This window comes from Mandrillus leucophaeus, unplaced genomic scaffold, assembly GCF_000951045.1.
Source record: "Mandrillus leucophaeus isolate KB7577 unplaced genomic scaffold, Mleu.le_1.0 Scaffold333, whole genome shotgun sequence".
In the NCBI taxonomy this organism is placed as follows: Eukaryota; Metazoa; Chordata; class Mammalia; order Primates; family Cercopithecidae; genus Mandrillus; species Mandrillus leucophaeus.
In genome coordinates, this window is record NW_012103510.1 from 91,553 (window position 1) to 118,605 (window position 27,053).

At 40.0% G+C, this 27,053-nt stretch overlaps 2 protein-coding genes across 2 annotated transcripts in view; one reads left to right on the forward strand and one right to left on the reverse strand.

The window, feature by feature from the left end:
• The first annotated feature begins 312 nt into the window (after positions 1-312).
• AKTIP (AKT interacting protein) lies at positions 313-10,409 on the forward strand. The gene is made up of 10 exons (XM_011988635.1): positions 313-355; positions 1,753-1,864; positions 3,476-3,681; positions 6,734-6,798; positions 6,887-6,987; positions 7,452-7,540; positions 7,620-7,718; positions 7,808-7,915; positions 9,356-9,416; positions 9,586-10,409. Exons 2-10 carry the CDS (start codon positions 1,823-1,825, stop codon positions 9,694-9,696), a joined length of 882 nt encoding a protein of 293 aa, XP_011844025.1. The 5' UTR covers positions 313-355; positions 1,753-1,822; the 3' UTR covers positions 9,697-10,409.
• Positions 10,410-10,450: 41 nt separating this feature from the next.
• The window catches only part of RBL2 (retinoblastoma-like 2), a 58,487-nt gene continuing 41,884 nt past the window's right edge, over positions 10,451-27,053 (reverse strand). The window contains exons 18-23 of the mRNA XM_011988633.1: positions 23,099-23,170; positions 22,334-22,439; positions 21,562-21,767; positions 20,532-20,696; positions 11,813-11,984; positions 10,451-11,600 (exon numbers count right to left, since the gene is read on the reverse strand). Of these exons, the coding sequence (XP_011844023.1) occupies positions 11,814-11,984; positions 20,532-20,696; positions 21,562-21,767; positions 22,334-22,439; positions 23,099-23,170 (720 nt within the window). The 3' untranslated portion in view covers positions 10,451-11,600; position 11,813. The remainder of the gene's footprint in view (positions 11,601-11,812; positions 11,985-20,531; positions 20,697-21,561; positions 21,768-22,333; positions 22,440-23,098; positions 23,171-27,053) is intronic.

The window sequence follows — 27,053 nt, forward strand, 5'->3', positions numbered from 1 at the left end:
CAGGTTTGCACCAACCCATTAAATGTATGTGGTGGAGTGCACCACTGTGTCCCAAGGGATAGGGTCCCGTGTTAGGTGTGTCCTAGAGGACACTGGGGTGCTGCACATTACTACTAGATCTGAAAATCAGTGTCTTCATTTGAGCCAAACGGGAACATTCCCCCGCACATTATTGATATCCCAAGTATATTCACTGTGTCATACTCACCTTTAAAGGCAGATTTGCGGAGAGCTGTTTTTACTTATTGGATGTTATCCATGCTAGTAGAAGAACCAGGATCTTCATTCCTCTGATTTAATTACTGGGTGGCATTTTCTCTTGGAAAAGAAAACAGCAATAATAGGCACTGGCAAGGTATGGATGACCTGGGTTGAGTACGTCCCTGGATGTCACAAGCTCGTCAGAAAAGACAAATTATTGCTGACTGGGGACAGTTAGTACATAGTTTGCTCATGACCTGCTTAAGAAATTAGGAAAACGTTGCTTAGTTTTGACCCTTTTCACCTTCAAATCAGCCTTTTGACTGGTGCAAGTAGGAATTCAGAGAAGGAGCTCTGCTTTAAAGGTAACAGAGCCTGGGGGAAAATCACCAGGGCAAAGAAGTTGCTGTTCTTACAGCTGGGCTTGGTTGCTTTTCCTTTGCTTCTTTGTATTTTTAGTAAATGACCCACTGACTTTATGAGCTTTGATACATGCTTTCTTATCCATGACTTGAAGCTTCGGCTGGAACGTCTCTCTTGCCGTCGCTCTTGCGTGCCTCTTGTTGTATTTGTCTGGATTGCTTGGCAGTTCCTTAAGTACACGATCCTGCAGTTTCTGTGTTTCGAAGTTGTAGAAGGCAGTTTATTGGGGGATGGTACTGACAGGACTCAGGTAACTACTTCTGTCGTCTTAGTGACATACGTGTGCTCTGCCTTCCCTGTTTTCTCTTATTTCTTTGGCTAATATTTGCTGGAGGAATCATTTTGTACTCAAGTGAGTTAATGCAGCTCTTAAATCAGCCTCCTTGTATCTTTATTGTTTGTTCCCATAACCCTGGGAACAGTGATACAACTTTTGTGTATGTGGGTACAGTGCATTCTGAATCTGGCTTTCCTGTTAGTTAAATGCCGAGATGTGCTAGTAGCAACTGTTGTCCGTATCTTCTGAACTTCTGGCACCAAGGCTCATCTGTGTCACTGAGTAATCTGAATCCTGGCCAAGGGACCTTGGTGCACAGATTCTTACAGACGTCTAAAAGTGTGAAAGAAATTAGAACCAGAAAAGGAAGTGGGTATAGAAGGAAACTATTTCTGAAGATGCCTGAAGACCCTTTCCTAGGATTTTATAACCCTTTGTTATATAACATATTGTATATCCAGGGTATCATAATTAGTTTTCATCATTTCAGAAGTCTTAACAGTTGGCCGGGCGTGGTGGCTCACACCTGTAATCCCAGCACTTTGGGAGGCTGAGGTGGGTGGATCACTTGAGGTCAGGAATTCAAGACCAGCCTGGCTAACATGGTGAAACCTTGTCTCTACTAAAAATACATAACTTAGCTGGGCATGGTGGCAGGCACTTGTAATCCCAGCTACTCAGGAGGCTGAGGCAGGAGAATCACTTGAACTCAGGAGCTGGAGGTTGCAGTGAGCTACGATCACACCACTGCACTCCAGCCTGGGCAACACAGCGAGACTCCATCTAAAAAAAAAAAAAACTCTTAATTGTTGGTGTTGGCTTGTTTCTATGTTTCCCCATCTTGTTTTAAGGTAAAGTGAATGCTGAAGACAGAAGATTTGGATGACACGCCACTGAATTTCTTTGTTTGGAATACACGTTATGAACCCTTTCTGGAGCATGTCTACAAGCTCTGTACGCAAAGTAGGTATAGTGATAAATTCAGTAAGGAAACCCATTTGCTTCTGTGTCTGAAAACAGGGTCAGAATGAAGGCTAAAATAATCTGTCACGGTCACCTGTAATCTTGACAAAATCACCTGATTTTTCTAGTTAAGGTCTTACACTCTTGAGAAGTAATTATTTTGTTGGTTAAAGTGTGTTTCTGAGACTGGGATTGCATCACAAATAGAAATCGTTCTGGTCATCACAATTCTAAGATGATTGAGGTTATATTTACACATGATGAAATTTGTGACATATTGTAGTTTTCTACTACAAGGTTCTATAGTTAGAACAGCTGTGGGAAAGGCTAGTCTGATATCATTAAGTCAGACTTGACGGGCACTAATTTAATTTTTCTAAATAAAATGATTTTTTAAAAAATATTTTTTCATTTTAGGAAAGATTAAAATAGGCAAATAAGAAAATAAAAACCAGTTGGGCGCGGTGGCTCACGCCTGTAATCCCCAGCACTTTGGGAGGCTGAGGCGGGCAGATCACGAACGAGGTCAGGAGATTGAGACCATCCTGCCTAACACGGTGAAGCCCAGTCTCTACTAAAAGTACAAAAAAATTAACCAGGTGTGGTGGCGGGCGCCTGTAGTCCCAGCTACTTGGGAGGCTGAGGCAGGAGAATGGCGTCAACTTGGGAGGCAGAACTTGCAGTGAGCTGAGATCGCACCACTGCACTCCAGCCTGGGCGACAGAGTGAGACTCCATCTCAAAAAAAAAAAAAAAGGAAAAACCATAATCCCACCTTTAGGAGAACAAACACCACTATTACTTTTTTTCTGTACATGACATACATCTCTTCCTTACTTGTACGTAGTAATGAGGTACAAGTGCAGTTTTGCTACATTGGCATATTGTATTGTGCTGAAGTCAGGGCCTTTAGATGTACCCATCACTAGAGTAATGCATATGATATACATGTTTTTATATAGCTAATTAAACAGCCTTTGGTTGCACTTGCGCCAAGGAAGTACCTATGAGATGGTAGTTGAGTCTCTGACTCATGTCGACCTATGTCTTTGATGAAGGATGACAGTTTATGCTGGTGATATTTGAAATGTCAAAACACCCAGTAGGGACAAATCAAAATCAGACTCAAGCAAGTGAGAGAATAGCTTCACTCTTTGTTTCTAACCCAAGTGCTAGCAGGCAGTGACTAATTTCATCCACACTATTTTGAGCTGCTTAGCACCTAACCTTCTGTAGCATCTAAGTGCTGGGGGACTTTTCTAGCCTTGTACAGTTGTCTAATTGCTTAGAAACCCCTTGCCCTCTTTTTGGGGCCACTAGGAAAAACCATTTCTTTGTGTGTTTCAGTTAATCCTGTACACACTGATTGTATCATCCTTATAGGATGAGTTTCCCTATATGAAAGAGTTTCTCTAATGCTTTGGTCTTGCTTCAGCTTTGTCTTCTCTTTATATGACCTGCCTGCCCAAAGGACTTTCTAGTCATTTTGGTCATGGTGTTAGAATGTGCTTGTAAAGGAGCAATTCCAGCATTTAGGCCATGGAGCTAATAATGTACTCTTGTGATTTAAGAATCATCCTAACAGATATTCTTACAACTTCATCTTGTATAGCGATCTGAAGGTGAAGAGAAGACATTAACAGGGGACGTGAAAACCAGTCCTCCACGAACTGCACCAAAGAAACAGCTGCCTTCTATTCCCAAAAATGCTTTGCCCATAACTAAGCCTACGTCTCCTGCCCCAGCAGCACAGTCAACAAATGGCACACATGCGTCCTATGGACCCTTCTACCTGGAATACTCTCTTCTTGCAGAATTGTAAGTTCTTAACAAACTATTTGGTTAAATTAGGAACGATCCTTTAAAGTGAAGAATGAAATGTATTCTGATGGACGCAGTAAAGGGCAGACATTTAATCTCAAAGCTCAAACCTGTCCCTTTCCAGTATCAGACTGAATAAATATAAAACTATAGGCTATTGCTGGCATAAAATCTTTTTTAACCAAGACCTAGGTAGAGTTATAAAAATAGCCTCTCTTAAAGATTCTTTAGAGCTCAGGTGAATACGATTTAAAGGCAGAGGATACTTTAATTTCCATGTCTGTGTTGGAGAGTAAAAAAAGGAAGAAACTAAGGTTTATTAAGAACCTACAGTAGATTGGCCGGGCACGGTGGCTCGTGCCTATAATCCCAGCACTTTGGGAGGCTGAGGCAGGTGGATCACAAGGTCAGGAGTTCAAGACCAGCTTGGCCAAGATGGTGAAACTCCATCTCTACTAAAAATAGAAAAATTAGCCAGGTGTGGTGGCGGGCACCTGTTAATCCCAGCTACTCAGGAAGCTGAGGCAGAGAATCGCTTGAAGTCGGGAGGTGGAGGTTGCAGTGAGCCAAGATTTCGCCACTGCACTCCAGCGTGGGCGACAAAGCGAGACTCTATCTCAAAAAAAAGAACCTACAGTAGATTAGGAACTTAATAAATGCGGTCTTGGTTTATGTGAAGTGAGGAACCTGCCTCCTGGAGGGATTTTTCTGGAGAGCAGGACAGTGGGAGAGTGGCCGTCTCTACCTTCTTGGTCAGGCGTATCTGGAAGGTGGTGCTCCATTTGGTTGTCGCCTTGTAGTCAGCCTCCTGACAGATGGAGGACAAGGCCTAGCAGGGAGGGACCAGGAAGCCAGACCTTAGGGATCAACAGTTGGAGGAACTGGAGAATTTTTCTTGGAGAAGAGAAAGTTTAAGCACGTATTAAAGTTGTCTTAATATATTTGAAGGTCTGTCACAAGGAAGGATCTGATTTATTCTATATGACTCCCAAAGGCAGGACTTGGCAATTCTAGGGAAGAGACAAAGATGTGGGCTCCATGTAAGGAAGACGCTGACTGGTCACCGAGGTCTGCAGCTGGGCTGCAGTTGCGCCTGGTTGTGGAGTGCAAGAAGCCAAGCAGGGTGCAGAGTGCTGGCAGCGACCCTGTGGTGCCTGGCACACACGGGGGCTCCAGCACTGCACAGACGCAGATGGCATTTCATTCGAGAATTTGTTAAAAGGACAGAAAGTTTGGATAATTCTTAATTTCCATAATTTAAAAATTCCTTTGTATACAGTTATTTTAAAAGCATCCTTGAGTCAGGCACAGTGGCTCGTGCCTGTAATCCCAGCTACTTGGGAGACGGACGCAGGAGGATCACTGGAGCCCAGGAGTTCAAGACCAGCCTGGGCAACAGAGTGACCACCCTGTCTCTAAAAAACAATTAAAAATTTCCCAGCTGTGGACCTATAGTCCCAGCTACTTAGGAGGCTGAGGTGGGTAAATCACTTGAGCTCTGGAATGTGAGACAAGCGTAGGCCATATAGTGAGACCTCATCTTTTTTTTCTTTTTGAAATGGAATCTCACTGTGTCACCCAGGCTGGGGTGCAGTGGCAGAACCTCAGCTTACTGCAGCCTCCGCCTCCTGGGTGCAAGTGATTCTCCTGCTTCAGCCTCTGGAGTAGCTGGGACTACAGGTGCACGCCACCACACCCCGCTAATTTTTGTATTTTTAGTATAGACTGGGTTTCACCATGTTGGCCAGGCTGGTCTCAAACTCCTGACCTCAAATGATCTGCCTGTCTCGGCCTCCCAAAGGGCTGAGATTACAGGTGTGAGCCACCACACTCAGCCTATGAGACCTCATCTTTTTTTTTTTTTTTTAAACCAAAAAAAATTTTTTAAAAAAAGGCATCCTTGACCCTTCCCTCAGTGTATTAATGTTGTAATGGTCAGAGGGTCTGAGGCCCCAGTGTAATTGGCTGGGTGTGATTTGGTAGTAATGGCCCCTTTGGCTCTATAATGGAGGCCTTGTGTTTGAGGCTGGGCAGCAAGTTGGACAGGCCTCTATTGTGGTGATTAAATCTGTATTAGAACACAGAACTGCCTTTTCTGGCAAACTTCACTGTAGTAGAGACATCTGCCAGCCATGTTGCTATTGACATGCTAAATTTTAGCAACTTAAAAATGAACTAGATAATAACTCAAAAATGATTAAAAATAAGTGAATGGAAAGTAGGTAATAAAGATGATAAACTTAAGGCCTGATAAACTAGTTCTTCATAAAATCCAGGATTGGCAGGTTAGTGACCAGAATGGCTGTGGGTGGGTAACTGGGTCCCGGAAGAACCAGTGTAGGTTTTGTGTCGGTGCACTTGTTGTTTCTTGTTTTCAGCACCTAGTTTCCCGTTTTCTGGCAAGGCCCACAGAGTTCAGGTGTCTGCATCAGGGGGTCCGTTTTAGAGCAGGGCGTGTGAGAGCCACACAAGGATGCCTGCCCTCCCCAGGCAGCACTGCGAGTCTGAACATTGCCCTCTGCTGTGGGATCTTGTGATTAAAATGTAAAATGACAACTTTGTGACCTAATTCCAAGAAATCGTAATTTATCTAACATTGTATTTTAAAAGTTTTTGAATGATCATCCACAGTCACAAAAGCATAATTTTACAGATACTCTCATTGACCTCAACTGTACATAACTTACCTCGGGTTGCATTATTTGGAATTACCTATAGGCTGGTTTCCAAGATGATGTTTTGGAAGAGCGGATTTCTGGGAGGAAACTTGATTCTTCATTTTTCCCTGTTTGGCTTTAGTTCTTACTGTGGGGCCCCTGCTGGCCTGCTTGTTTCTCTGTGAGCTGCTGCTGTGAAGCTGGTAGTGGGCAGCGGTCAGGGCCAGGGCTCTGATCGTGTCAGGTGAGAGATTGTGAGAACTTGGCTTGCAGGGTTTGGGCATCAGCTGCCCCTTGAGGGGCCATTCATTGTCTCGAAGTAAATGTGGGGTGGTTTCATCTTCATGTGTCATTTGTATCCACACAAATTAATTACTCTGCTTTTGTTGTAGTACCTTGGTTGTGAAGCAGAAGCTACCAGGCGTCTATGTGCAGCCATCTTATCGCTCTGCATTAAGTAAGATGAGGATTCATTCTTAATTTATGGGCACATTTAGTTCCTCCCACACAAATTTAGGCCTTAACTCTTTTATTTTTTCCTACAGTGTGGTTTGGAGTAATATTCATACGGCATGGACTTTACCAAGATGGCGTATTTAAGTTTACAGTTTACATCCCTGATAACTATCCAGATGGTGACTGTCCGGTAAGTTGGAGACACAGTCTGGCTTCATTTGTGGATCAGCGAGAAGGGCTAAAAGGGCTTACAGCTTTCCTAGTTCTTTTCCTGACCTGGTACCTTTATGATATATCTACCCAGTAGTTGTCCAGGGGGACTTCTGTGCTTTGCAGCAGCTTCCGGCATGCCATCAGAGCTTTGTTTCTCTGCTCAGGGTCTGCAAGGGAGGCTGGCTGCCTGCCGTCCTGCAGCACTCACCAGGTGAATGGTGGCCCTCAGGCTCTAGTGGAGAGGGAGTTTTCCCCGCTTCATCTCAAAATTTAGTTTTTCAGGAAAATGGTAAAAGTAGTTAAGTATCCCTCTTGAGGCAGCTCTTTAGCTTTAAATAACGTGACTGCCTTGTCCTGAAGCTCTTTTTATCACGATTCCTATGGGTCTCATAAGTGCCACTGCTTCCATTAAAGGGCACGTCTCTTTTTATTTAAATACAGCGCTTGGTGTTCGATATTCCCGTTTTTCACCCGCTAGTTGATCCCACCTCAGGTGAGCTGGATGTGAAGAGAGCATTTGCAAAATGGAGGTAAGTAAGTAAAGGGTTTGTTTTAGTGACATAATACTGCAAAAGGACGCCTCAGTAATCACGCTATGTTTCCCTTTAGGCGGAACCATAATCATATTTGGCAGGTATTAATGTATGCAAGGAGAGTTTTCTACAAGATTGATACAGCAAGCCCCCTGAACCCAGAGGCTGCAGTACTGTATGTAACTTTTGCTTTGTTATTTAAAATAAATTTGAAGATGCAGCTAAGTAGATTAAGTAACTTTTTGACTTAAACTTTTAACACAGGTATGAAAAAGATATTCAGCTTTTTAAAAGTAAAGTTGTTGACAGTGTTAAGGTGTGCACTGCTCGTTTGTTCGACCAACCTAAAATAGAAGACCCCTATGCAATTAGGTAAGTGGTGCATCTCCCAAATGAATTGTCTACTGTCCTTTCCAATACACTGCTTCCTTTCTCCAGGTGGTCTCAGAATAGGGATTTAAAAAGGCACATGCATAAGCTGTTAGCCTACAACCTTTATAACTTGGTGCCAACTCGAATTCTGATGCCTCTGAGGCTCTTAAGCAAAAACCTTTACATCTGACAGGCTGTGCTAACAGCACATTCTCTGGTGACTTTGGTTTCCCAGGGATCCTTATGACGTATTTATTCATTCACATGTCAGGACTCTTTTCAGCTTGCAGTTTTAGCTGGAGCCCCTCTTAAACTGCCACACCCTCATTGACATTCAGATGTGGTAAAAGGAGGGAAACTGAATAGCGTGAGAATGGTGGGTTCCTGAAGCACTATGACATTTGATTTAAGGAACAGTGTCTGGAGGAGTATTGGGAATGGACGAATTGGTGATTTTGCTCTTTGGCAACATTGGTACTGCTTGGGAAGGCAGTGGAGTATAGCTGTTAAGAGCTTGGACTCATGGCGAGGCATGGTGGCTTATGCCAGTAATCCCAGCACTTTAGGAAGTCAAGGTGGGTGGATCACGAGGTCAGGAGTTTAAGACCAGCCTGACCAAATGGCCAAACCCCATCTCTACTAAAAATCCAAAAATTGGTCGGGCACAGTGGCTCACACTTGTAATCCCAGCACTTTGGGAGGACAAGGTCGGGGGGATCACCTGAGGTCGGGAGTTTGAGATCAGCCTGACCAACATGGAGAAACCCTGTCTCTATTAAAAATACAAAATTAGCTGGGTGTGGTGGCGCATGCCTGTAATCCCAGCTACTTTGGAAGGCTGAGGCAGGAGAATCGCTTGAACTTGGGAGGCAGAGGTTGCAGTGAGCCAAGATCTTGCCGTTGCACTCCAGCCTGGGCAAGAAGAGTGAAACTCCATCTCAAAGTAAAAAAAAAAAAAAAATAGCCAGGCATGGTGACTCGCACCTGTAGTCCCAGCGAGGCTGAAGCAGGAGAAGGGCTTGAATCTAGGAGGCGGAGGTTGCAGTGAGCGGAGATCACACCACTGCATTCCAGCCTGGGTGACAGAACTAGACTCAGTCTCAAAAAAAAGAGCATGGACTCAGCAGATGGACTACTTGGCTTTTGTACTTTTTAGCTCTGGTAATCCAGAGCAATTAATTTTGCTTTGCTTTCTTAATCTTTAAATAATAGTACTTCAGGGGTTGGTGTGAGGCTTAAATGAGATCATTCATGTATGAAGGATAGTTATGTGAGAAAATTAATTAGATAATGTCTAAAACATACTTGTCGAAAACAAAAAAAAGCACTCTTCTTTATTAAGTTAGGGGAATTGGCTTGAAACTTAATTACTGCAAAATGAATGTTATAGAAATTTAGTCAGCCAACAAATAGTTTTTAAATACTTTTCTCTTCCTTAAGCTTTTCTCCATGGAATCCTTCTGTACATGATGAAGCCAGAGAAAAGATGCTGACTCAGAAAGTAAGTGGATAACTACTTATGAAATGGCCAAGTCGTTGTTTCTTTTCTAAATGTCTTCATTTGGAGACTGCTCATTACATGCAAGTAAATTTTTTGGGAAACAAGTTTGTACAGTGCTGAAGTCTCCTCATCAGTAGTTTTTTTTAATATCTGTTTTGATTGTGCCTAGAAGAAGCCTGAAGAACAGCACAATAAAAGTGTTCATGTTGCTGGCCTGTCATGGGTAAAGCCTGGCTCAGTACAGCCTTTCAGTAAAGAAGAGAAAACAGTGGCGACTTAAGAGATGGTGAATCTGGTGCACCATGCACTTTCCTGCTGGACTCTGGCCTAGTTCAACCTGACCAATGGCAGAGGACTGCCTGAAGAGTAAAACTGTGTGAACAATGACTGACTGCCAGTGTTTTCCATGTATGCATAGGTTCTAACAGCAGGGTTTGGAAACCTGTCTCTAAGTAATGCATTACTTCTGTCAGAAGTGTCTTAGGGTGGTTATCTAGTTCAGTACTCCAAATTATTGGGGACCTTGAGGCTTAAGTATTTTTCTGAATATAATGCTAAAGGTAAGTTGCATTCATTTAAATTAATAGAGCAGACAGAATTCAGCACTACTTAGTTTTTAAATCAGTGGTTTCAGTTGTATATATGTTAGGAAATGGAGAGGTATAGAGAGAGCAGGTTCCATAGCTCAGCACTTTTAAGTGGAAGATCATTTGAATCTCAGTCTTCAGCCTGCACTGATTTGTAGCCTGCACTGTCTTACTGATTTACAAACTGAAATCACTGAGAAATGTCTTTAGTTGGGGGAGAGAAACCAGAACACTTGTTCCTAGTGTTGTGTTGTTTTTTTAAGCAAATTACTTACTGTATTTTTATGGCAGGAGGGAGAAAAAGTGTTAAAACGGTTTCTAATGAAGTCCGGTATTTAAATGATGAATGACTAATGTGTTTAGTAGAGACAAAATAAACCAATAAATGATTGTTCTTTGCCATTTATGCAGGAAACTACCCTTTTCTCAATATAACCAAACAAAGGCTAATTTATAAATGCTTTATTGAAAAATACACTTATCTTCATATAAAATTACAGTAGCAGTAAGTATCTTGAGAGGTTTTATAAATATTTTTGCAGAACACTATTCTAATTGAACAGTGTAAGTTCCATATTTCTCTCAGAGCAATATGAAGTTACCTAGTAACTTTGTTTATACTGATTCAATTTACAATTGAATTTTCTCCCTAATAAGATGATTAATTAGACTTGAAAACTGCTGGAACAATAGTGATTAATAAAGGTATGTATAGATAATTCAACAGCTGTTAAATAATATTTTCTAATTTGTATAAATGGTACTATGGTACTAATAAAAACCTAAATTCTCCAACCAATTTTTTAAACTGCCAGGAACACCCAAAAATATTTTAAAATATATCACCTTAATAGACATTTCTTTTAGATAACTCTCCTAAAGGAAGAGGTCATAATTTTTCATATTAATCCCCTCAATTCAACTTGATTTAAAATCTTTTCTTAGCCGATTGATCCCTATATAACAAAAAACCGGAGAAATTAAAACATATTCCCAAAAGGTGACTATAGGGGCTTTAACAGTTTAAAAAAGTACAAAAGCATTAAAGAAAATATTGGATGTTTAGCCTGGAAGTTTTGTACTTAATAAAGTTCACATTGTAGAAAGTGCTATCACAAATATACAGCAAAATCTGGGTTACAAAATCATGCATTTTACAGCCCTAAAGTGCCACCACTTATACAGGTTCACTCAGACATTGCACACCCGAACAATCAAGGACTTTTCACACTGCACCACACCAAATGGGGAGAGGGGAAGACGTGCACAAAGGGAATGGGAGACGAGGGCTAGTGACCTAGGACCTCCAAACCTGGGTGCGCTCTCCTTTGTTCTGTTTCAGGAATGTAAAAATCACACACTCCTACCAGGTGTTTTAGGACAAAATACCTAATTTTTGTTTTGCTTTTTATGAGGACTACAGCTGACCACAAAACAGGTAGGAGTGAACTTGAAACACAGTTCTTCTGTTGGAGTATGTCAACAGCAGCCTCGTATGCTCACATTTGGGTACACATCATTTTCTTGTAGTACTTTTAAAAGCTTTGTCAGAGTCAAAAATCCAAGTTTGGATTCTAAGCAGCCTTGACAGTAATCACTGAATGGTAGGGAAAAGAAGACAGTTGGGATGAATTAAAATGTTCTAAGGATACTGGAAGGAGTTAAGTCCCATTTCTCACCAAAATATCCCCTCGTTACTAACAGGCTGTAACTGATCAGCTGGATTAAGGGAAAAAGCTCCATAATCTAGATGCATTAAAGGATGCGGCTAAACATGTTGTGAAAAGAGTTTCAATACAAGAGACCAACCTCAGTGGGAACCACGGTCATTAGCTACATCTTGGAGACGGCGTAATAAGGCAGAATGATTTTCTGGGCAAATTCTTTTTGCAGGTGATTCACTTCCATCTTCCAAAAGAATTCCTCTCTTTTTAGTTGGAGTTTCTCCTGTGCGTATCATACTATTAATTTCTCTCAGTCTCTATGGTGGGAAAAAGATATAAAAATTTTAAAATGCAAATGCACACAGCCCAGTATTAAGTCAAAGAATCTTAAATGAGTTAAACAATTTATCTGGAAGAATTTGAACACATCTACAGAGAAAACAAATACTAAGTTACATAACCTGCCAACTTTCCTTTTCAGCTGGCTGAGGCTGATGGCTATTTGAGAAGGGGCTGAGTAGTTCTATTTTTAACAAGCTCTTCCACAGGTACTTTTGACCTATACATTTCTATAATTTGTGAGTTCACAAATTTGTGATTTTTTTACAATTATGGAGCATTACGTTGCTATCCGATAGTCACTTAGACACATCTTTTTCTCTTTTTTAAAGTACAATTTTATACAATACTCTTTTTTTTCAGTCTAATGTTAGTTTTTAGCAGCCATTCTCAACTGGGATTTCACTAGAAAAGTAGGCCTTAATTCCCTAAGGTATTCATTGTAGGTAATAAATTAGTAAAATCTAGAATGATACTAGTTAACTATATATTATCCTTGGGACAATTGAGGAAAGTTACTCAATTATTTTCTGGACATTGGCTCAGATGAGGAGCTGCAGTTGAGAAAGACACTGCCAGAATGCCAGAAAGACTGGCTGTACAGTGCCTTTACCATTCAGTTTCTCCAAAGCCTCTAAAAGTCATCTGTCACATTATTTTCGGGTAGTTTGTTGGTTAAAATTCTTTTTCATGTGCTGCTTCATCCATGTTTGCTTACAGAAAGCATACTAAGCAAATTCACAGACATATATTACAGGAAATTGTAAACATACAAAAGTAGAGAAGCAGCGTAATGCATCCTCACATACCTATTCCTCTACTTTAGCATGTTTGATTTATACTTCCATTCACTTCCATTCCTCAGATTATTTTAAAACAAATCCCAGACATATTTTATCATGACACTTGTTATTTTTATTCTTTAAAGTCATAAACGTTTTGGGGGTTTTAAAGTCAGTGTTCTTTATTATCAACAGATGTACCTTCACAAGTGTTCTTCTTTTTTTTTAAAAAAAAATTAACAATAGAAATGGGGTTGCACTATGTTGCCCAAGCTAGTCTTGAATTCTTGGGCTCAAGCAGTCCTCTTGCTCTGGCCTCCTAATGTGCTGGGGTAACAGGCATGAGCCACTGCACCTGGCCACAAAATCTTAAGTATCTGAAGAAAGCTTTCCTTCAACTCTTTCTCTTCTAGCCCCTTTTCTGCCCTCCTAACAGTCTGGTCTGCATTTGCTATCTCTGCAGTCTGCCATTTGCTTGAATATTTCTTACACTCTTTACTGTATACATTGTTAATTGTGTATAAGCAATGCTACCATAATTTTTTTTCCAACAAGTCACACCAATGCACTGACACTGCTCTGTCAAGTATCACTAATGATCAGTCTTCATCTTAACTGATCTTGTATAGTAGTTGATAATTATTTTCTCATAGTAGTATAAATGTTACTACATTATAGGTTGGTTCTAGACATAAGCTACTTCTTGCTTTGTAATATTCTCCCCCTAAGTTTCAGCTATCACCTGTTAAGTCAAGATGACAAATCTTTCTCCAACCAACAGTCTAATAATCACTCATTTTACTGCACAGACTCCTGATTCTGTGCTAGAAATACCTACAGTCGTATAAAACTGTTCTTTTCCTCTGAAAAATTCCCCCATACTCCCTTGTCCGCCCATCCCAAACCACCACTGATGTTCCTGTCCAATGGTTTTGCCTTTTCCCGAATGTCACAGAAATGGAATCATAAGTAGCCTACTGAATCCAGTGTCTTTCACTTAAGCATTGATGCATTTGAGATTTGTCTACGTTGAATGTATCAGTTCCTTTTTATTGCAAAGTAGCAGTCGATTGTCTGGATGCACCACAGGCTTATTTATATGCATTCACCAGCTGAAGGACGTTTGGGTTGTTTCCCCCTTTTTGGCAATTAGGAAGAACGTCATTATAAACAGTCATGTACATGATTTTGTGTAAACATAAGCTTCCATTTCATTTATGTAAATACCAAGGAATGAGATTGCTGGTTGTACGATAATGGCATGTTTAAGAAACAACTTTCCACAGTGGTGATGCCATTTTGCGTTCACACCAGCAATATGTAAAATTGCTCCACATTGTTGCCAGAACTTAGGATTTGTCACTTTTTAGATTTTAGCCATTCTAACAGGCATGTAATGGGTAAAGCGTGTTCAAATCTTTTGCCCACTTTTACATTTGGTGGTTTTCCTACTGAATTTTGAGAATTCTTTAGAAATTGTAGATAAACAAATGCTTCATCAGATACGGAATGTGTACAGATTTTCTAATAGTCCATGGCTGGTTTTTTAATTCTCTTAACAGTGTCTCAAAGAGCAGAAATTACTCATTTTGATAAAATCCATTTTAACAGTATTTTGTGGATTGCGCTTTTGATGTTGTATATAAAATTTTCCCATAAAACATGTTCACCAAGATTTTCTGTTTTCTTCTAGAGGTTTTGTAGTTTGAGATTTTACATTTATGTCTGTGGTTCATTTTTAGTTATTGTATATGGTGCAGGGCATGGGAACAAATTTACTAATATTTTGTTAAATGCATATCCAATTGTTCCAGCACCATCTGTTGAAAAGGCTATCCTTTCTCTATCAAATTGCCTTTGCACCTTTGTTGAAAATCAGTTTACCATATACGTGTTGTCTGTTTCTGGACTCTGTTCTGTTCTATTGATCTCTGTGTCTATACTTCCACCAACACTACTGTCTTGATTACTGTGGTATTATAATACAGATATTTTGTGTAGCTTCGTAATTAGTGTGAAGCCTCCAACTTTGAGTTATTTTAGCTATTTGAGTTCCTTTGCCTTGTAAATTACAAATTTTAGAATCAGTTTTTTATATAAATCTGGATTTTGACTGAAATTGGTTTGAAATTGGGAGAAAACTGCTGTTTTATTTTCCATGAATTGGAAAATAAGGTATCATTTTCATTCAATGTCATGAACACATTTCTCTATTTTCTCAGGCTTTAATTTCTCTCACCAAGCTTTGATAATTTTCAGGATACATGTCTTGCATAGTTTTTATCATACCCCTAAGTAATTTTTAAATGTTACAGTATTCATTTTTTTATTTTACTTCTGATTGTTCACTGCTAGCATACAGAAATACATTTGATTTTTGTATATTGATCACATAACCTCCCTTATTAGTTCCAGTAGCTTTTTGTGGATTCTTTGTGATTTTTCTATGTAGGCAATCCAGGCTGTATGGCTTCTTTTTCTTGTCTTATTGCACATGCTAGGACCCCCAGTTACAATGTTGAATAGGGGTAGTGAGAGTGGACATTGTTGCCTTGTTCCTGATCATAGGGGCAAGGCATTCAGTCTTTTACCATTAAGTATGATATTTGTAGGTGCTTTTGGTAAATGTTTACCAAGCTGAGGAAGTTCCTTGAGAGATTTTACATTAATGAATGTTGGATTTTGTCAGATGCTTTCCTTCAAACACTAAGATGATTTATCACCTTCACTTTTTGTAAGAGTTTCTATAGAATTGGCATATTTCTTCCTTAAATGTTTGGTAGCATTTACCATTGAAGCCATCTGGGCCTACAGTTTTCTGACAGGAGGTTTTTAAACCACAAATTAATTTCTTTAGTAGATACAGGGGCTATTGAGACTACTACTACTTGAGTTTTATTAGTTTATGTCTTTCAAGAATTTGTCTATTTCATGTGCATTGTCACATTTATTGGCATTAAGTTGTTCTTTAAAATTTTTTTTTGAAACAGGGTCTCACTCTGTTGCCCAGGATGGAGTGCAGGGGGGCCATCATAGCTCACTACAGCCTTGACTGTCCAGGCTCTAACGACCCTGCCACCTCAGCCTCCTGAGTAGCTGGGACTATAGGCACACCTCACCAACCCCACCACACCTGGCGGGGTGTTTTTTTTTGTTGTTTTTTTTGTTTTTTTCCCGGAGACAAGTTCTTGCTATGTTGCCCAGGCTGGTCTTGAACTACTGGGCTCAAGGATCCTCCTGCCTTGGTCTCCCAAAGTGCTGAGATCACAGGCATGAGCCATCACATCTGGCTGGCATTAAGTTCTTTATCTTTCATTATACTTCTAATGTATATTAGTAATGTGTCATTTCTTTTTCCTGTTTATTCTGTACATAGAGGTATCAATTTTTGGGGGGGCGGGCGGTCTCATTCTGTCCCTCAGGCTGGAGTGCAGTAACGTGAGCATGGCTCACTGTAGCCTCAACACGTGGGCTCAAGCCATCCTTCCCCACCTTATCCTCCAGAGTAGCTGGAACCACAGGTGTGCAGCACCACACCCAGTTTTTTTTTTTTTTCTTTTTTTTTTTAAAGTAGAGACAAGGTCTTGCTATGTTACCCAGGCTGGTCTCGAACTCCTAAGCTCAAGCAGTCCACCCGCCTCAGCCTCCCGAAGTGCTGAGATTACAGGCATGAGACATGGCACTCGGCCCCCCAAAAACCTAGCTTTTGTTTGCCTTGGTTTTTCTCTACTTTCCAGTTTTCCATTTCAGTGAGTCCTACACTTTTCTGCTTTCTTAAGCCGAAATCTTAGGTCACTAATTTGAGACCTTTTTTCTTTTCTAACATAGGTGTTCAGTGCTATGTATTTCTCTCTCAGCACTGTTTTAGCTACATCCCACAAATTTTAATATTTTGGGTTTTTATTTTCATTTAGTTCAAAATATTTTCTAATTTCTCTTGTGCTTTCTTTGACCAACAGAAATACATAATTTAGTTTCCAAGAATTGGGGGATTTTCCAGGTATCTTTTCTCTTACTGATTTCTGATTTAATGCCATTGTGATCAGTGAAAACATAGTATTTCAACCCTTTAACATTTATCAAGACTTGTTTTATGGTCCAGAATGCAGTCTATGTTGGTAAATGTTCTCTCTGCACTTGATAGTGTTCTATAAATGGCAGTTGATTGATAATGCTACATCTTCTGTATCCTTACTGATTTTCTCTATTTGTTATACCAATTATGTTGAAATCTCTTGACTATCTTTTTTTTTTTTTTTCTATTTAGGGTTATATGTCCTCTTTATAATAGGAAACGACCCACTTTGTCACTGATAATATTTTTTGCTCTGAAATCTACTTTCTCTGATACTAATACAGCCACTCCAACTTTCTTTTGATGAGTGGTAGCATGGTATAACCTTTTCCACCCTTCCAGCTTTATTGAGATATAATTCTTACACTGTATTATACAACCATTTGAAGTGTACAGCTCCATGGCTTTTAGTATGTTCCCAGAGTAGCCATCACCACATTCTATTTTTGAATTCTTTCATCACCCCAGAGAGAAACTTCTTGTCCATAAGCAGAAACTCTATTCCCCACAACCCTTGGCAACCACGAATCTTCTTTCTGCTTCTAGATATTTGCCCATTCTGGACAACTCATATAAATGGAATCATAAAATATGTATTCTTTTGTGACTGACTTCTTTTACTTAACAGTGTTTTCAAGGTCCATTCATATTGTAGCGTTTATCAGTACTTCATCCTTTTTATTGCCAAGTAATATTCCATTCATGAATACACATTTTTATATTTAAAGTATATAACTTACGAACAACATATAGTTTGGTCCTGCTTTTTTGTCCAATCAGATAAATTCTAACTTTTAATTGGTACACTTATTAGACCATTTACATTTAAATGCTATTTTCCTGTATGTTCCTTTTTTCCTCCTTTTTAAGACGCCTTTTGAGTATTATGATTCCAATTCATCTGCTTTGTCTATTACCTGATATTATTCTGTTCTTTTTTTCCATTTAACTCTGTAATCCATTTAGAATTTATAGGTTACAGGCTGGGCGCGGTGGCTCACACCTGTAATCCTAGCACTTTGGGAAGCCAAGGCGGGCGGATCACAAGGTCAGGAGATTGAGACCATCCTGGCTAACAAGGTGAAACCCCGTCTCTATAAAAATACAAAAAATTAGCCAGGCACGGTGGCAGGCGCCTGTAGTCCCAGCTACTCAGGAAGGGAGGCTGAGGCAGGAGAATGGCGTGAACCTGGGAGGCAGAGCTTGCAGTGAGCCACTGCACTCCAGCCTGGGCAACGAGTGAGACTCTGTCTCAAAAAAAAAAAAAAAAAAGGAATTTATAGGTTTCAGGATGAGAGTCTAATTTAAGCCATGAGAATCATTTCCTCCAACTCCAGTTGCTTTTTGGGGCTGTTACTGCCAATTTATGTTTCCATGTTTCATAACAGTCCTACTAGGAATATCATTGGAATTAGACTAAGCCTATGTAACGGAGAAAGTATATCTTTTAAATATTTGGTCTTCTTATTCAGAAACACTGGTATCTCTTCATTTATTCCAGTTTTCAAAAGTTATAAATTTATTCCAAAGCATGTGACACCTTTACACCCTTTTTTTGTTTTTACTATGATAGGAAAGGTTTCTCCATTACATTTTCTATTTTTCTTTGGAGATGGAGTCTTGTTCTTGTCCCCCAGGCTGGAGTGCAATGGCATGATCTCAGCTGACTGCAAACTGCCTCCGGGATTCAAGCAATTCTCCCACCTCAGCCTCCTGAGTAGCTGGGATTACAGGTGTCCGCCACCATGCCCGGCTTATTTTTGTATTTTTAGTAGAGATGGGGTTTCACCATGTTGACTAGGCTCGTCTTGAACTCCTGACCTCAGGTGATCAGCCCACCGTGGCCTCCCAAAGTGCTGGGATCACAGGCATGAGCCACCATGCCCGGCCCATTATTACATTTTCTAACAGATTTTTGCTGTTCTTGTTTACTTGTTTTCCTCAACCTTTTTTTTTTTTCCCCCAAAGAGACAGGGTTTCTCACTTTATCACCCAGGCTGGAGTGTGGTGGCGTGAGCATAGCTCACTACAGCCTTGATCTCTTGGGCTCAGCCTTCTGGGTACCTAAGACTACAGGTGCATGGCACCATGCTCAGCTAATTTTTATTTGTTGTAGGGATGAGGTCTTGCTATGTTGCCTGAGCTGGTCTCCAACTCCTGGCCTCAAGCAATCTTCCCACCCCTGCCAGCCAAACTGTTGGGATTACAGGCGTGAGGCCCTGTACCCGGACTGTTTTCCTCAACTTTTTAAAAGATTTCAAGCCTACAAAGAGTTGGAAAAATAGTACATTGAGCACCCACTTATCAATCATTAATGTCTGAGAGTTGCTGTCACTCTCTCCCTACCTAAATATATTGCAACCAACCCGTGTGCAAGTAAGCTGCAGACACTGAGTCACTTTACCTCTGAATACTTTCAGCACCGTCTCCTACATAATCTACTAGGCATCATCAACACCAAAGAAACTTAAAAAAAAAAAATACACTGAGGGCCACATTCAAAATTTCCTCAAAATGTCCTTTATAGCAGTGTTTTCCTATGCAGGACCAAAAATTATGCATTGCATTTGGGTGTCATGTCTCCCCAGTCTCCTCTATGACACCTTCCCCATCCTCGACCATTTTCTCATGATACTTTTTTTTTGAAGATTTCAGGCCCTATATATGTGTGTGTATTTCTAAGCAATCTTTTTTTTTTGAGACAGAGTTTCACTCTTGTCACTCAGGCTGGAGTACAATGGTGCGATCTTGGCTCACTGCAACTTTTACCTCCCAGGTTCAAGCAGTTTTCCTGCCTCAGCCTCCCGAGTAGCTGGGATTACAGGCGCATGCCACGATGCCCGGCTTATTTTTGTATTTTTAATAGAGATGAGGTTTCACCATGTTGACTAGGCTTGTCTTGAACTCCTGACCTCAGGTGATCTGCCCACAGTGGCCTCCCAAAGTGCTGGGATTACAGGTGTGAGCCACCACGCCCAGCCTCTATGCAACCTTTATCAATACAAATCTCATCATGTAAGGGCCTTCACAATCCAGTTCCACTCGCTAACATAGCATGATACCTGTATTCGAGCTTTGGATCACTGCCTCAAGGATACGGTTTTCTTCCCCTTACCCGCTTCCTACTGAATGCCCTTCCATACCTCAGCAGCTCCCTGACTTTTCAACATTAAGGCCTGACTCAAGCTTCCTTCCCCTTGTTAGAATGAGGCGGCTGTTGCCACATACATCTGTGCTAATATGACTGTTGCACTGCAATGTCCAAAATGTCAACTTCTCCCCTTAGCCAGAGTCCAGAGGACACTGCCTGTCCCAGAAACAGGCCTTTGGTAAGGAATCCAAAATTTATTTCCCTAACACATGTGGAAAATTGTTACAAATGGGATAAACACAAACTTCAGGTTTATAGCAAAATGTTCAAAATGTATAAATAGGAGAGGGGATAAAAAGAAATCCAAATCCCTTACCCTGTTTCCAACCCTAAAATTCCACCCTCAAAAAAAGCAAAAAAACAACAAATCCTGGGTTTTGCTGCATGGGAACTGACTGATCACTGCTCCCTGGTAGCTCTCATCACTCTAATGAGTGCCTAGGCTTAGCACAAACCCTCTTTCTAGCATCTGAAGCATTCTGGGGTTAGTAAAGGCCAAGACTGATGTTAGGCTCACCTTTGAAGGACTGTTGCTGAAGTAATAGAAAATCTTTTCTCGAGGAGAAAGCATTGTTTCATTTTTATGTGGGGAAATGTAGACAGGATGATTTTGAGACAACTGTATTCGGCGAGGGGAGCCTGTTCTTACAAATGGATAGGGAGAGAGTGGAGGAGCATCCATCTGTTAAAAAAAAAAATCAGTAACTCTAAGAAAAGAAATTTATAATGAGGTATTTTTACTAAGAATGATAAGAGTGATACATTAGCACTAATTTAACCTAAAGAAAAACATTCTAATAGCAAACCTTAAGTGCTTAGTTTGTGCCAGTTATTATTTTAAGCAATTTTTATATATTATGTCATTTCATCCTTACAATTCCATATGCTAAGAACTAGTTATATTCCCATGTTTTATATATATGAGGAAACAAGGTACAGAGAAAATTTAATGATTTGCAAGGTTACCACTACTGTTAAGTACTAGACAATTTGAACCCATGTAGCCTGTCTCTTGTACTACTATACTTTGTAGGGACTCCAAATACAATCTTATTCTTGTTTAATGCTTAACAACAGAACTTATGTTGGCTAGGTAAATTACAGACCTCCTCAGTTTTACTTAATAGAATTATTTGTAAAACTAGCTTATTTATTTATGAGACAGAGTCTCGTTCTGTCGCCCAGGCTGGAGTGCAGTGGCGCAATCTCAGCCCACTGCAACCTCTACCTCCCGTGTTCAAACAATTCTCCTGCCTTAGCCCCCAGAGTAGCTGGGATTACACATGTGTTCCACCACGCCTGGCTCATTTTTGTATTTTTAGTAGAGACTGGGTTTTATTTACCACGTTGGCCAGGCTGGTCTCGAACTCCTGACCTCAACTGATCTGCCCGCTTCAGCCTCCCAAAGTGCTGGGATTACAGGTGTTAGCCACCACGCTTGGCCAAAACTAGTTTATATATGGACCAGGTGAATGGTCCATATATAAATCATAAATAATTCCTCAATACTCATGAAAAAAGCATGAAATGATCCCTGTAATACTTACTACATTTGCCTGGGAGTACTTCATGGCAAATGTCTTAATCTGTTTGATGTAGATGTTGTTGTAGAACTGAATGAGGTCTCCCCTCTCTTCTTCTTCCATGTCACTGTTGGCACCTGTGAGGCGAGTAGGTGTAGGAGGAGCACTGCTGGGCTGTGGAACTGGCAAGGTGCTGCTTGACCTCATGACTGGACTGGAGTCTCTACTGGCTGCAGCCAGGAGAACACAGGGTGTCAATACAAAAGCTGCTAGTATAGATTGTTTTAATTTTTAAAAAGTAGGAGAAAGGGAACAGCTACCTGCATTACTTGCTAATAACAGTGAATAGGCACTCTGTTCTTCACACCAAAAGGCAAAGCTCAGCTAGGATTTTAACTTGATATCCCTATGCCATAACCATAGCAAGGGCTTTCTGAGTAGTATTAATAAGTTACACCAAGTTTTCTAGGACCTAAGCCCTAGGACAAACCAACAGGTAGGGGATGGTATTTCCATAGCATGGCTCCAACTGACATGTCAGTCCTTTCTGAAACTCAGGCAAGCAGATTCCTCACTGAAAGCTCTAATTCTCCTGGAGAAAAATGTTATAGAATATGTGCCCCAAAGCTATGGAATGGACAGTTTTGCCACCCAGAATTTGGTTTACTGATCCATTAAACCCTTTGTTTATACACTTTCATAGTTTCTATAGTTATTTCATTTAGTAATGGTTACTTCAAGTCCTAAAAAGAAAAGCTCCTAATTTTGTCTTGTAGTTCACAAAGATCCCACTTACTTCTATCTTTGTTTAGTTCTGTTGGAGAATTCTGATGGCTTCTGCTATCACTGCTGCCGGAATTTCGTCTTTTTCTTTTCCCTTTTATCAAAACACTTCTGTACACCTTTAGAGAAATAATGAGAAGGGGATGTAAACTAGTATTTGTTGAGCACACCCTTGGTGATAGGACCTTGACATATGTTACTTTTCACAATAATCTGTGTAGCAACAGTTGTCCTCAGAAGAGGTTAAGAAACATAACTCAAATTATAACAGATCTAAGATTCAATCAGAGCCCATCTAGCTTCACATGCCAAGTACTACTTGCAGTACCACGCTGCGGTAACAGCACCCAACCATAAAGTCAAGTCATTCTAAGTCAGATACACAGATCTGGCCAATTTGCCTCTCAGAGACGAATGGTAATAAAGGCAAAGTGGGTTTTAAATTTCCATGTGACATTCTCTTGGTTAAACGTACAGTATGTTTACTAAACCAGAATGGTGACATAGAAACCAAGTAACTTCTTAATTCCTATCTATCTTGTGATTTTTCTGAATTGAGAAGGCAATCAAATATTTAACATTGTTGCCTTCTGAGGAAAAGAGAACTTAATCAACATGTAACATCAAGAATAAAGAAGATTAAAGCAGAAATTTCCCTTAAGTAGAGTCCCAGGTGTTTATCTTGGAAAAAAAGGCCACAGAGTCAACTATGGTTAATTTTTTTTATTCATCACAGACTTTAAGCGTTATTTTCAGCCCATAGAGAAAATGTAGTTACCTGGCTCCGGGCCTGTGGCTGAGTCCTATAACAACGCATAATATTCTGGAAGGACTTATCTTCTTTTGTGACCTGGCAAACAATAAGAGTGCTCTGAGAGATACAGCAATTTCCACCATAATAGTGTGAGGAGCTGTGTGAACCTGCTGCCCAGTAAAAGGGGTGAAAATTATATAAAAGCTATTTAAAGTCTCTGGAAATGGTATTAAAGGCATATAGCAAATGAAGATACATCGATTCAAGAATATCTATTAAAATTCATTAAGAATAATATGTGAATCAAGACTTAGAGGCCGGGTGCGGTGGTTCACACCTGTAATTCCAGCACTTTGGGAGGCCGAGGAGGGTGGCTCACTTGAAGTCAGGAGTTCAGCCTGGCCATCATGGTGAAACCCAGTATCTACTAAAAATACAAAAATTAGCCAGGCATGGTGGCATGTGCCTGTAATCCCAGCTACTAGGGAGGCTGAGACAGGAGAATCACTTGAACCCGGGAGACGGAGGTTGCAGTGAGCTGAGATTGAGCCACTGTACAGTCTGGGCAACAGAGCAAGACTCGTCTCAAAAAAAAAGACTTGGAGTAGAAAATTACAGTAACTGAAATGAAAAATTCACTAGAAGCTAGGGAAAATAGATTTGAAGTAGCAAAAAAAACAAAAAGATTAGCAAACATGAAGAGATTGTGTGATCTGAGAACAGAGAAAGAATGAAGAAAAATAAAGAGCCTCAGAGAAATGTGGCACAGCATTAAGGAAGTCAACATAAGTGTAATGGGAGAATCAGGAGAGGAGAGAAAGAAGCAGAAAAAAATGTTCAAAGAAATACTGAAAACTTCCCAAATTTATTAAATTACATCTCCAGGACATTCAGTGACTTGCAAGTAGGATAAACTCCTCTATAACCAGATATATCACGGTAAAAATGCTCAAAGCCGAAGAAAGAGAAAATATTGAAAGCATCAAGAGAAAAACAACTTTTCAGTTACAGGGAAACCCCAATAAAATAAAATTTGACTTCTAATCAGAAACTACAGAGGCCAAGAGGCAGTGGGATAACATTCAAAGTGATGAAAGAAAAAATATTAAGCTAAGAATCCATTATTAAAAAGTTACTCGAGTTTTATCTGTGAAATATCAATATTCAAAATTTTTGCAAGTTATCTTTCAGAAATGAAGGTGAAAAAATGTACTCTCAGATAAACAAAAACAGAATTTGGTGCTAGCAAAACCCCTTACAAGAAATACTATACAAAATTCTTCAAGCCAAAAAAGCAAATGCCCCTGGACAATACTATACATGAAGAAAGCCAAGAGCACTGGTAAAGATAATTATGTAATCACAAATAGAGTATAAATGCAATTTCTTCTCCTTTCTTAACTGATTAAAAAATCAGTTATATAAAATAATATATATATAATGTACCTGTAACATACAAAAATGTAATATATTTGCCAAAAACAGTACAAAAGACGTAGGCAGAAGCAAAGCCATATTGGGCAAAGGAAATTACTCCAGATGGCAACTCACATACACAGGAATGAATAACAGAAATAGAAGTAGGCTGGGCGTAGTGGCTACACCTGTAATCCCAACATTTTGGGAGGCTGAGGCAAGTGAATTGCTTGAGGCCAGGAGTTCGACACCAGCCTGGGCAACATGGCGAAACCCCGTCTCTACAAAAAAATACAAAAATCAGCCGGGCATGGTGCACATGCCTGCACCCTGTAGGCCCAGCTACATCGGAGGCTGAGGCGGGAAGGATCATTTGAGCCTGGGAGGCAGGGGTTGCAGCAAGTTGAGTTTGCACCACTGCACTCTAGCCTGGGCAACAAAGCGAGACTCTGTCTTAAGAAAGAAAGAAAACCAGAAAGAAAACCAGAAATTATTAATAAGGTTACTATAGCAAAAGTTTTAAATACACACTTATACTCCTTGCCTTTCTGCTACTTTAGAAGTCATAAAATTATATCAATAATTATAACAATGTACTGGTGGAGTTGTACATTTATGGATGTAATATGTGTAACGAAACAGTGAACACTTCTATATCTCACTGGAATTAAATGAGTATAATCTGAAGCTGATTTTTGATAAATTAAGATATATATGGCAAGCCCTAGGGCTACCACTACACACACACACACACAGTGAAAGAAACCCGACATGAAAATGCTACTTTACAAAATATTGACCCTAATGCAAAAGCAAAGCTGAAAAGGCAAAGGGAAAGACATGAAAACGAAAAGTAAAATGGCAGATATAAATCCAATTATATACATAGTCAAAAGGCAAAAGAAATCAAAATTATTTTTATCTACAGGAGACATTTTAGATTAAAAAAATACAAATACATTCAAAAATGAAAGGATAGAAAGAGATATACAGACAGAAACTGTAAGAAAGTTGGATGACTGTGTGTGTGTGTGTGTGTATATATATATATATGTATCACACTATAAATCAGACTTTAGGACAAAAAGTTATTAAAAAGGGACATTCCATAATGATAAAAGGGTCAAGCCATCAGGAATCTATAACAGTTATACACACACTTCATAACACAGCACAAAATACTTGAAGTGAGAAGTGACAGAAGTGAAGGGGAAAAGTAGACAGTTCAGCAATAATATTTACAGATTTCAGTACCTCACTTTCAATAATGGAGAGAAGGTCTAGGCAGATCAACAAGGAAACAGAACACTTTACTAACAATATAAAACAATTAGACCTAACAGACATCTACGGAACACTCCCCTCAACCTCCACAGAACACAGTGTTCTCAAATGTACTTTGAAATTCTCTAGGATAGACCATATATGCTAGGCTATAAAACAATTCTTAATATATTTAAAAGAACTGAAATAAAACAAAGTGTGTTTTCAACCACAATGAAAGTAGAAATCAATAACAAATTTGGGAAACTTACAAATACGAAGTTAACAACATACTGCTACATAACCAGTGAGTCAAACAGAAGTCAAAAACAGAAATCAGAAAATACTTTTGAAATGAAGACACACTGTACCAACACTCATGCAGCTAAAGCAGTGCATGGAGGAAAATTTATAGTTGTTAATGCTTACATTAAAAATGAAGAAGGGCAATGGCTCACGCATGTAATCCCAGCACTTTGGGAGGCCGAGGAGGGAGGACTGCTTGAGCTCAGGAGTTTGAGACCAGCCTGGGTAACATAGCAAAATCTCATCTCTGCAAAAAATTAGCAGAGCATGGTGGTGCACGGCTGTGGTCCCAGCTCAAGAAGCTTAGGGAAGAGGATCACTTAAGCCCTGGAGGAAGGCTGCCGTGAGCACTACACTCCAGCCTAGGCGACAGAGCAAGATGCTGTCTCAAAAAATAATAATAATAATAAAAGAGATTGAGATATTGGAAAGGTATCTTTTAAAAGATACTCAGATCTACATAAAGGATTTGGGGGAAAAAGATATTAAGAGAAACAGTAAATGAATTACCTAAACATCCATCTTAAAACAATAGAAAAGAGCAAAAAGTAAGCCTCAAGTAAGCAGAAAGAAGGAAACAGATTATATACTAATGAATAAAGAACACAAAAATAAGATAAATGAAACCAAAAACCTGGTTTTTAAAAGAAAAAGATCAAGAAAATGGACAAACCTTTAGCTAGACCAAGAACAAAAGGGAGGAGACTCAAACTACTACAAAGAGCAGGGCACGGTGGCTCACGCCTGTAATCCCAGCACTTGGGAGGCCAAGGTGGATGGATTGCTTGAGGCCAGGAGTTCAAGACCAGCCTGGGCAACATGGGGAAATTCCATCTCTACTAAAAATACAAAAATTAGCTGGGCAAGGTGGCACAGGCCTGTAGTCCCAGCTACTCAGGAGACTGAGGCACAAGAATTGCTGGAACCCAGGAGGCCAAGGTTTCAGTAAGCCAAGATCATGCCCCTGTATTCCAGCCTGGACAACAGAGTGAGA